Source organism: Mizuhopecten yessoensis, unplaced genomic scaffold, assembly GCF_002113885.1.
Source record: "Mizuhopecten yessoensis strain PY_sf001 unplaced genomic scaffold, ASM211388v2 scaffold11103, whole genome shotgun sequence".
Taxonomy (NCBI): domain Eukaryota; kingdom Metazoa; phylum Mollusca; class Bivalvia; order Pectinida; family Pectinidae; genus Mizuhopecten; species Mizuhopecten yessoensis.
The window spans coordinates 23,857-35,405 of record NW_018408881.1 but is presented as its reverse complement, the minus strand read 5'-3'; the positions used below and the strand labels follow the sequence as shown (position 1 = coordinate 35,405).

The 11,549-nt window shown below is 35.3% G+C and overlaps 1 protein-coding gene across 1 annotated transcript; it reads left to right on the top strand.

The window, feature by feature from the left end:
* The first annotated feature begins 14 nt into the window (after positions 1–14).
* On the top strand, positions 15–11,474 carry LOC110465857 (inositol polyphosphate 5-phosphatase K-like). Its single transcript, XM_021521966.1, has 12 exons — positions 15–360; positions 623–733; positions 1,855–1,948; positions 2,733–2,849; positions 3,882–3,989; positions 4,252–4,319; positions 4,941–5,052; positions 5,731–5,840; positions 6,149–6,311; positions 7,979–8,125; positions 9,225–9,413; positions 10,781–11,474. The coding sequence occupies exons 1-12, from the start codon at positions 308–310 to the stop codon at positions 10,790–10,792; spliced, it is 1,284 nt and encodes a 427-aa protein (XP_021377641.1). The 5' UTR covers positions 15–307; the 3' UTR covers positions 10,793–11,474.
* Positions 11,475–11,549: the final 75 nt, after the last annotated feature.

Sequence of the window (11,549 nt, the reverse complement as noted above, 5' to 3'; positions counted from 1 at the left end):
GTTTCTCACACTTCCGGTTTTAACTTTACTTGCTCAAGGAAGTATTTTGATTGTTTTAAATAAGTTTTGCATACAATTACAGCAACAAAATTGAAATTGCAAAATGGCATATTGTTAAATATATATGGTAGTATGTTATCAATGTGTATTTACATTGATGGCAACAGGTTTTGGCCTCATAAAAATTGTATTTCAGATGCTGATCTAGTTCAACAAATGTGAAACTTGTGACTTCGTGTAGTGAGGTCGGTGAAGTACAGAAGGATCTAATGCAATATTTGGCGTTTCCGTCGAAAGAAACAGAATAATGGCGTCTTCAACGAAAAATAGTGTAGTCATGCCAAAACCAAAGATAGTTAGGTAAGCAAAGAAAAAATATTTCCAAAGATGATTTGTTTGATCTAAACTTGCATGTTAATAAAATTATTAAAAACAAACAACGTGCTTTTCAACATTCATAAATGTGTCTTTTAGTTTATAATCAAGAAAGCGTCGTTTTAGTTTAATTTCATTCGGTAAGATTATAATATTTACAAATTTAATTTATAAATCTGTATGCTAACAATACTTTCCATACACAAGTACAATGAACTGCTTCCAATTATAATTGTTTAATATGCAGATTGTACATGTGTACCTGGAACGTTGGTACAACTGACCCTCCTAGTGATATGACAGAACTCCTAGGGCTGGATAAACCTTATAAAATGCTGCCTGACATGTATGGCATAGGGTAAGTATATACATTTTTGTACTATATATGATAATTGTAGTCCTGCTTTGGATGCTTAGAGGATTAGCTATTGGACTTAAAAACTGAACTGTTTACAATATATATATGTAGCTGTAATAGGAGAGGAATTGTGATAAAGATAGTGCCATCAATGGGGCTCGAACCCGCGACCCGAAAGTATTGACAAATATGAGCAATATACTTTAAAAAGAATCGCTATGATCTCTTGAAAACTCACAAGTTCTTTCCTGGAGGGGGAGTATATATATGTTGGCCTAGAAAATACTAGCGGCTTTCTACTGACTCAGCTATCGAGAATTTCTGTTTAGTTAATTCGGTAGAGCAGGAGACAAGTAAACCAGAGGTCCAGGGTATGCCTCTTTGCGGAGGCATGAACAAAATATTATGACCTCTGTTTCAATAAAAAATAAAGAGAAAATGGAAAATATCTAGTCATACAAATCAGTTTCATGTTAAAATGTGTCACTTGAATGATCTGGCATACCATGTACCTTTTAAAAAATAATAATGATGCCAACATTTTATGTGTAGAGCTTCATGTAGGTTGTATTTATAAGTCAACATTGTCAATCTTATTTGTGTAAGTTCACAGCAACTGAATAGTACTTATACTCAAATAAGACAATACTTAATCCAAACGTGTCAACCTCTGTAACCTTCAATGAGGGAGATCTCCGTCATTCCACATTTCAAATGAGGAAGATCTCCGTCATTCCACATTTTCAATAAAGGAGAAACATGACTGAAACTGCTTTGCTCAATTTATTTTCTACTTTTTATGTATCAAAATAACTCCAAAAAGAATTCATTTGATTCAGACACACCTTTTATGATCATTACAGACAATCTGCAGAAACTAGGAGATCATTTGACCACAGGATGTAGATTTTGAGTTTGTGTGGGTTCTGACTTGAATGAGGGAGTTTTGAGGGAGATTAGTACATTTTAGTCAAAATGAGGGAGTCTCCCTCCTAATGAGGGAGTTTTGACAGCTATAATGTCAATCTAGACTTTGGTATGAATTAAATTGACAGAGTATTCTTGTCAGTACATTTACCAGTGAAAGTAGCTAGGTTATCATTATTTCATTTTTTTCACAGTTTACAGGAAGTGAGCACAGGTGATGCAGATGCAGAAGACAACAAATGGACAAAAACTTTAACAAACATTCTCGGGAAAACAGGATATGTACGGGTTAGTATCAGACCAAAACCAACCCATTAAAAGTAGCCTGCTCAAATATTTCATTAAAAAATAAAATGAATAATTATTTATAATTTCTATTAGGAAATAATGCTTTATGTGGGTTCAGATTCAACACTTATTTATTATAATGTAATTTTGATTTATCGTTGGTGATATATTGGATAAATATTACTAATAAAAAATAATTCATGATCTAATAAAGATCTAATAAAGATCCTACCCAACCTCATTAGGACCCCAAATCCAAGACGTGGGTGTCGTATATAGCAATCACTTTCATGTCAAGACTAAAGAGATCACCTCTGAATCAGAAAAAACTCATTCATCTTTATGAAATTTCACATGGAAATACATTGTGATGTGTAGAAATGTGCACTATGGTTTTAAAAGTTTTTGAAGTCAAGGTCAAGGTGACTGTTACTGAAAATAGACCTGTCCATTAACACTTTCATTTTCAGCGAATATGTCACAATGTAAAAATGATAGGTGTACATATGGGGGGGGGGGGGGGGGCAATATGAACATAAAAATGATAATTCTTAATTCTTGGTATAATTCTTAATTCTTGGTATAATATTTTCATTATCAAACTTAATTGAAGAGAGAATTGCTTGCCTACAATGTGTTTATGGTACGTAATTGTCAATGCTTCATTGATATCAAGAATTCCTAAATGTATTTATTTTTTCACGAGTTGAGTAAATCAGGAACACGAAACATTTAAGTTAAAACTTTTATCACCTACATTTGCGCATTCATATTATGCTTCCAGGTGAAAGTGGTAAGAATGCAGGGCCTGTTATCGTTAGCCTTTGTGAAGAGGGAGAACCTATTGAGCTACGAACACATCGAGTCTGAAAGGTCCAAGGCTGGTATGGGTGGCTGGTGGGTAAGTCATCTTATTGGCTACACATGCATTCTCTTTGATACATCAAATATTAACTTTTCAGACAAGAAGACCTACTTGGAAAATTGATAACTGGCATCATGGTATTGCAGTATTTTCGAATCGCTATGACCCTGGTAAAATACTAGTCGCTTTCTGCCGACTCGACTAGTGAGAATTTCTCTTTACCTCATTAGGTAGAGTGTAAGACTAGTAAGCCAGAGGTCCTGGGTTCGACTCCTGGCGAAGGCATTGAAAACATAATTACCTCTGTACTACATGTATATTGATATTCCCCTTCTTGATGAATTTAGCATTATTACGGTGTGCAAAATGGTTGAGAGGTAAACTATTATAAAGGCAAAACAGTTCCCAATACTATAAGACTCGTTCATGCCCAGGGGTGAAGGATAGGAAAATTCCACCTGAGAGGTTTTCAAATTCCCCTATCCTACACCTTTTGGCATGAAAGAGTATTGTTTTCTCGTTCCTACTACCAGAATAGGCTCAGAAACCATAAAAATGCGATTGGACTGGCTACCATTTTGAAATATCAACTTTTTTCCCTTAGCTTTTTAGACGAAAAACGAATGTGTCAGCAAGATTAAGCATACCCCATATATGCAAACAAATTTGCGCAAAAAAAGTAAATCTCATATTTCTAATGTGTAAGGTAAATACTTTCACAGGTTTTAATTTCATCACCTCGCCTTTTCCGCATTTCGGCAGCAGAGTTTTTCCAAACTCGTGATGTCACGTCATTGTTGAGCCATAGGGAAATGGGGTGTAAGATAGAAATTTCCTACACCCCATTCTTACCCTGGACAGCTTTGTCTTACACACAGGGAAATGAGAGAAATTTACATACCAGTAGAAGTACAGGAATATATATGCCTTGCATACATGTAAAAATAGTTTGAAAAATTATGAAAAAATTGAAAATCTAAATAAGTTATTAAAGTATTGAAAATTCACAAGTACTGGTGTTTGATAATTATTTCATATAATTAATAATGCATCTTTTTTCTTATATAGGGCAACAAAGGAGGTGTCAGCACCAGGTTTGATATCAACGGTGTCAACCTCATCATGGTCAACGCCCACTTGGCAGCTCATATGAACAATGCTATGGAGCGTATCGAGGTATTTCTAAAAATATTGTCTGATCTAACATCTTTGTAGGAGCAAATTGAAACGGGTTAAGCTATGCTGACAGACTTCATGTTATCTAAAGTTACGTAATGTTTCAGAGAATTCAATTTTTTAATCATGTAAAAAAAAAACAACAGAAAACCAAAATGGTTGTCATTAATCCTAGTTGGAAATAAGCAGAATTAATTTTATTTAAAAAAATCTTACTGCTTTGTTGAAACATGATTTAAATAATTTGTTTTTAATATTGCAGGATTTCTTTACCATTCTAGACACACAGAAGTTTCGGGACAAGGACGTTGATAATATTCTAGATCATGAGTAAGTTGATACTAGAGTTCATTCACTTAAAGTTACCAGTGACACTCAAAATATTGTTCAGCCCTTTCCTCACACCTTTACCCTCCTACAGTTGAGTCATTTGCATACTGCACTATGTATAAACCTCAAAGAAAAATCTTGAGGGCTAATTGTTTGAGAAATCTCAAGTGAGGCCATTTTTAAGGATTTCCATATGAAAATAACACAGGCAACCTATGATAATTAAACTCCAGATAAACTATATGATCCTATGATATGATTGCTTTTGAAGGAAGGTTGAATAAATGTCTGCAGCATGTGTTTAATTTTAATTAGCAAGGGTTGTACGTGGCTGAGATATTAGGAAAATAATCTATAAAGTTTGGGGCTATTGAATCAGGCCAAAAGCAGACTTGATACTTTAATTTTGTTTATGTATTTAAAACAATGTTACGATTTTGAGTTCATTTCCATTTTAAGTAGCTACAGTATCTTCACTTTTGCTCTAGAAACACTGTGGAAGATGGCATTATGCCAAAATCAAGAAAATGTAACGGACGTGAATTTATTTAGTAATATAAGACCGTGACGGAACTTCTATAGAAATCCAAGGTAACTATTTGATTAATATTTTATAACCAGCTATGTGTTTTGGATGGGAGACCTGAACTTCCGCCTGGATGACCTTAGCAGATCAGAGGTTGAAAAAGATATAGAAGCTAAGAATTACAGTGCCTTACTCAAGAAGGATCAGGTTGGTTATTAAAGTGTCCAAGCATTATGCCATCTGTTAATTTTAGTCATTTATGCGATTCATGATAAAAGTGAGATAACTTGATTATTGGTGTAGTACAGTAGTGTGCTTTGGATTTTTATATATTTTATTGATTAAATTTCATTGAGGATTCTTTCAGTGTTATACATTTATCACATACTTTTGTATACAAATATGTAACAATAAATGTAGTGGAACTAGACTGGGATTATCACTGGCAATCAGGTAGCTGTGAGTAGGTTAGAGCGTCTGTCTAAAGGGTTCGAATCCTGATGTGGCCATGTATTACTCCTCTCCCGTTACATTTTGCACCCAATTTAATAAACCCACAGAAGGTCTAGGTGGTACCTGGTCCTGTGTGTCTTCGGGGTCGAAGACTTGATCTTTGACAATTAATGGAGAGAATAATGTAGCAGAACTGGACTCTGGATAATCAACAGCGACCAGGTGGCTGCATCTGTTAGAGCATCAGTTTAGAGTTTGGAGAGTTCCAGCTTCATATCCTGATCTGGCCCTGCATTTGCCTCTCCTGTTATGTAAATAAAATTGATCTGTTTTAAATACAAACATGTATAAGAAAATAAAACTTTTGTACATAAAAAAATATTTTACTAACAAATAAAATTTTAACTTGTGGTGGTATGGGATTCACTTCAGCTCCTGAGATGTAAAGAAGAAGGGCTGGTATTCACTGACTTTGAAGAGGGACCTATCACGTTTGCCCCGACCTACAAATTTGACCCGGACACAGACATTTATGACACAAGGTATATATGTACATATCATACGACAGCCAATTTTTGAGTCAGCCTGCAATGGCTTCTCGATTTTGTCGACCTGCTCGCAATGAGAAATTTGTTCTCATAACAAACCCTGAAACACAGCATGATAGTCTAAAAGTATCTGTGCATAGAATTTGTTTAATTTGATAAAAATTGGCATCATTCTTGTTATATTTACTTTCCATGGTATTTTTCTGGAGTTACCAAAGCACCATTTCATCTATAGCACTACATGTATTTAGATGCAATGTGATTTGGCTTCTGATTTCATTACATGATAACATTACATACAGCGAGAAGCAGCGTGTGCCGGCCTGGTGCGATAGGATCTTGTGGATGGTTCATGAAGACTCCTTCCAGAACCTTGATCTCAGTGTGAAACAGTTGTACTACAAATCTCTACCCTCCTACAAGACAAGTGACCACAAACCTGTCGTCTCAGAGTTTCAATTCCCGGTATGTATTTACGGAAGTAGAGGGTAAAACTCGGGGCTTTCTGTTAACCCTTGGCATTTAACGATTTCAGACACACTTGTCCTTTCAAAAACCAAGATTCAAAACTCATTTTAGGGATTAAAGAACATACTCTCAGTCTCAAGGGTCTATTGAAAGCCTGGACAGTGGCAATTAGTCCGAATTATTCTGACATTTTATCGACTTTTTTCATATCGGTCTGTCGTCGATTAACGTCAGAACTCCGGCCCTCTATAATATGTGGGAAATATGCGCCCTGCGCCCGAAGCGCACTTCAAACTGATATTTTAGAAACAAATCGTCACTTTCACACACATGTCGCACATGGATCGAAAGATCTATTCTTTATGCACTAGGTGGTATCAATAACATGTTTCAAAGATCATTACGAAAGGTATTTTCCAACGATTTCTATACCAACCCATGTTTTTAATGGAAATTAGGCCATGAGCAATGTCACATGACTTGACGAGATCTCGCGTTACCGAAGGTATTTCCCAACGTTATGATGTAGGCCGGCGAGATTTTAGTCATGTGGCATTAGAAGGTGGGGCTATCAAAAAACTAGAGTAAAACAGAGTAAGTTTGAAAAAATATGTTTTTAGTGATTGTATTGGTTGTTTGAAGCATGTTATGTATGTTCATCTTGTGCATAAAGAATAGATCTTTTTCGATCCATGTGCGACATGTGTGTGAAAGTGACGATTTGTCTATAAAATATCAGTTTGAAGTGCGCTCCGGGTGTGGGTGGCATATTTCCCGCATATTATAGAGGGCCGTAGTTCTGACGTTAATCGACGACAGACCGATATGAAAAATGTCGATAAAAGGTCAGAATAATTCGGACTAAGTGGCAATGTACAAAAATGAACAAAATGCTCAGAAGAGGCACCTTAAAATTATTCAAATTGTTGACTATGTATAAAAACTACAACATTTTAAAATGGATTGTGTTGACTTTCACTCATTCTTTTTAACCAAAATAGCTTCAGTATGACTCTAGACTTCATACTTTGATTGATAGACAGGCAAACATATTATTAAGACGTATTAATATGTATTATATATGTAATGTATTTATAGTACTATCTTTTGATCCATTTTGAATTAACCCTCTCATTTAATTGACAAAATTGAAACTGGATGGAAATTTGCCATGTTACAGTTCTGGGAAATATCTAATGCCCTTGCAACATTCAGGGTAAAATGAGGATGGGTTCTTAGTCTTAGGGAGACACCGCCAGAAAGAGAGAGAACAAAAAAAACAAACAATAAAAGTAGCCAGGAAAGATAAGAAATGAAAAAGTGTTGAAAGGAGGGCAGCAGATCAAATGTTGGTCTCCTCCATGCCGTCTTAGTAGAAGACATGGAATATAAAAACCCTATTCTGCAGGGGGCCCCTTATTTGCAGCCATTTGTGATACACATGCAGTGGGATATAGCAGGTCTGTTCTTGGTTTCTTCATTGTCCTCTAAACAGAATGAATGGAAGGAACCATCCTAAATTCTGTAGGGGAGGAGGGGGTCACATTAGTCGCCTCTTACAATCATTCAGTAGGATACAACAGGCCCTATTCTTTCCAGGAACCTGTATTGGTCAAGCAAGTAAGTAATAAACCACCAATAGAGTTGTTAATTCCCGTCATCAGGTGTTTCCCCATCCACCCAACCCACCTGTCGTGACAATCCAGGTCCCCTCCGTGTGGAAGCTGGGTAAAGAAGTGGATGTTACATACACCTACAGGACCAACCCAGACCTGGCCTCGTCTTCCTGGGACTGGATAGGCATCTACAGGGTGAGCAATATTTGTCCCAAAGTCTGAGGTTTACAAATATACACTGGTATTTAGTGGTTAAACTTAACAGTAGACAGATAGACAATTGCCATGAAAAAAATGTAGATCTATGCATGGTTATCATTCACTTCATAAACCAAGTTGTCTATGAAGATATTTCATACGGTGTATATAATTCAATGATAAATATATTGCAGTTAGTGAAAATGCGTTCTGTTAAATTATTTTAATTCCTTTATTATTACAGGTATTTTTTTAATTCTAGTATTTTCTGAATCCTGGTATTTTCTGAATTCATGTTATCAACACTAAATACATATACATAAGGAAAATTTTCTTCGTTGAGGTCTGGTCTATAAAATTATTCTGTAGGTCTATAAGAAATCTCTATTTCATAGCCCAATTGTCTAGGGTGTGTCAATGATAAATGTTTAACTGGAATACAGATATTGATGGGGTTTTTTGCCTGAGATACTCTAGATTACCGTATTTTACCGCAAATAAGCCCCCTCTCGCAAACATGAACAACTACAGTGTATAATAAATACATGCGTGGTCATAGATCAAAACAGTGGTATATATCCAAGATGGCGGACATTTGTGAACAGGGGGGTTGCTTGCAATTAAGCCCCCTCCCTACTTTTTGTCTATGTTTTTTCACTAGGGGTGGGCACTTATTTGTGGTAAAATACGGTAACTACAGAGATTTTAATGCTATAAAACCTATAAGCTTCTGATGAAGTTTATTTATACAGAAATGAAGTTTTTCAGCCTTTTTATCAGAATTTTATTGCAATGCAACTTCAAAAAAAATCCTATAGCAAGGATTAAAAGATCAAATACTCAGCTTTATATTTTGCCTATAACCTCATTTTCATCTCTAAATTAATATTAAACTTCTAATTATTGATAAAATAATTACCCCACACATAAAATGTTTTCAAGGAATATTAAGACCACTGGTTCAATTTTGATAGATGTTTTAGTTGATAGCAAATTTTACACGTACGGATACATGTACGCTGTTCAGAGATTCCCCCTCTTCATGTGTATTTAATCATAGAAGCAATTCGTAAAAAAATTATTTCCCTGACGCCAGACTGACTTTGCAACGTACAATGACTACATCAGCTACAAGTACGCAGAGAGCAACACAGGAGACAAGGGCCAACCAAATATCACAGTGACCTGGAAGGGAAAAGATATGCCTACATACCCGGGAAAATATGTTCTGTGTTACATAAGCAAGGTCAAGAACATCCTCATGGGAATGAGCAACGAGTTTCAGGTAAGCTGATGTCACAGCAGAACGATGTTTGTTTATGATAGACAGAAGGTAGGAGAACTTCAGCTAAGCTGATGTCACACCAAAACGATGTTTGTTTATGATAGACAGAAGGTAAGAGAACTTCAGCTAAGCTGATGTCACACCAGAATGATGTTTATGAAGATGCAATGTTTATGATAGACAGAAGGTAAGTGAATTTCAGCTAAGCTGATGTCACACCAGAATGATGTTTATGACGATGCAATGTTTATGATAGGCAGAAGGTAAGTGAATTTCAGCTAAGCTGATGTCAGACCAGAACGATGTTTATGACGATGCAATGTCTATGATAGGCAGAAGGTAAGCAAACTTCAGCTAAGCTGATGTCACAGCTGAACGATGTTTATGACGATGCAATGTTTATGATAAACAGAAGGTAAGCAAACTTCAGCTTAGCTGATGTCACAGCTGAACGATGTTTATGACGACGCAATGTTTATGATAAACAGAAGGTAAGCAAACTTCAGCTTAGCTGATGTCACAGCAGAACGATGTTTATAAGGATGCAATGTTTATGATAGACAGAAGGTAAGCGAATTTCAGGTAAGCTGGTGTCACAGCAGAATGATGTTGATGAGGATGCAATGTCAGGTGAAATTTTCAGTACACAGTAGGTTGATCTATAAATAGATACAAGTGTACAGGTGTCCGCATATGGTTGATTTCAGAATCGTATTTATCCTGCAATAAGCCCAGGGGGCCAACACATTGTCTCTGACTGGAAGTGTGTGTTTGTGGGCAAATTGACAGGACATTTAAATAGCATTTGTTGGCATTTCCACTAAACTGAAATAGATATGGATGGGGTTATTATCAGGCATGGGCTTATTGCTAGATACATATGAGGTGAAATCATTTTTCAGATCAGAAGCAAGATAGATGCTATACAATATAACAATATAGATACATAAGTTTGCACCACAAACGTAAGTGCTAGAATTGACAACATTTGTTATTCTGAAATGTGTACCACACTCCCATTACAGAAACTGGTGTTTGGCAAGACATTAACATCAAGAATGAGTAAAAAAAATAAAATGTTAACCCTTTCACCACAGTAGGCCATAATGAACTCTTCCAAATTAATGCATGGTAGAGTTCACTCAAGTTACATAGGGGTGAAAGGGTTAAATAAAGTTTATTATGTTGAAAATATACTTGCAACTGTCAGTGCTGTTTTCTTTTAAATTACTGCAGAATTGTTAATTATAGTGAAGGTTTGTGTCCTGGATTCAACCTTTATTGAAGTGAATGCATTGTTGGACTATATTATTCAATTATACACATATTGAAACGGTGATATATGAATGCTTAACGTTTTGTTCCAGATTGTCCAATGAGAAACAGATGACATCATGAAGGCCTGGTCATAACAAAGTGCCTACTATCCTACTGTTACAGTCAAAATGGTAAAACAGATCTGGTGTCTTTAGATTTACACCTGAGAGATCCTCACAGGTGAAAATTATACAAATAGATACTTTTATACAAGATTTTATTATGCCTGTCAGAAGGATAAGAATAGAGAGATCTGCAAGTCAATTGCCATAAATTTATGTTTATAACAATGTTTAATTTTACACAACAATTAATTTTTTGTTCTAGAATTTATAATTTCATACGAAAAATATTTTTTTTGCGCTAGAGATCCACAATTAAAGATACCTTATGTAAAAAGTGTATTGGATAACATAAAATGTTTGTGGGTTTGTTCTTTCGTGGTTTAAAACCATTTAGATTGTTTTGTGGTAAAAAAACTTTCCTGGATACCCCATATAAACACACAGTAGTCAAGCATATCAGTCAAATCTGTTATGTTTATTTTCGTGGTGTCATAGCAACCATGAAAACCGTGATGTACCATATACACAGCAAACATTTCATGATATATGTATTTTTTTATGATTATTAATATTTTTGATATATCCTCAAGTAAAGATTCGTTATTATGTAAAAATGTAAAATTCTATATTAATTCATTTCCCCCTGAAATTTCATAATGAACTATTTCAACCTTTGAATCAGAAGAGTTCAAATGTGTCTTCAGGGATGAATGAATTACTAAGTAACAAAATTATAAATGTTTGTGCGAATGGA

Excerpts from the sequence above, each read along its gene's own strand:
- LOC110465857 (XM_021521966.1), top strand. The coding sequence starts at position 308 with ATGGCGTCTTCAACGAAAAATAGTGTAGTCATGCCAAAACCAAAGATA. Across the intron at positions 361-622 it reads CCAAAACCAAAGATAGTTAG|ATTGTACATGTGTACCTGGA; the intron begins GTAAGCAAAGAA and ends TTTAATATGCAG. Across the intron at positions 5,841-6,148 it reads ACAGACATTTATGACACAAG|CGAGAAGCAGCGTGTGCCGG; the intron begins GTATATATGTAC and ends CATTACATACAG.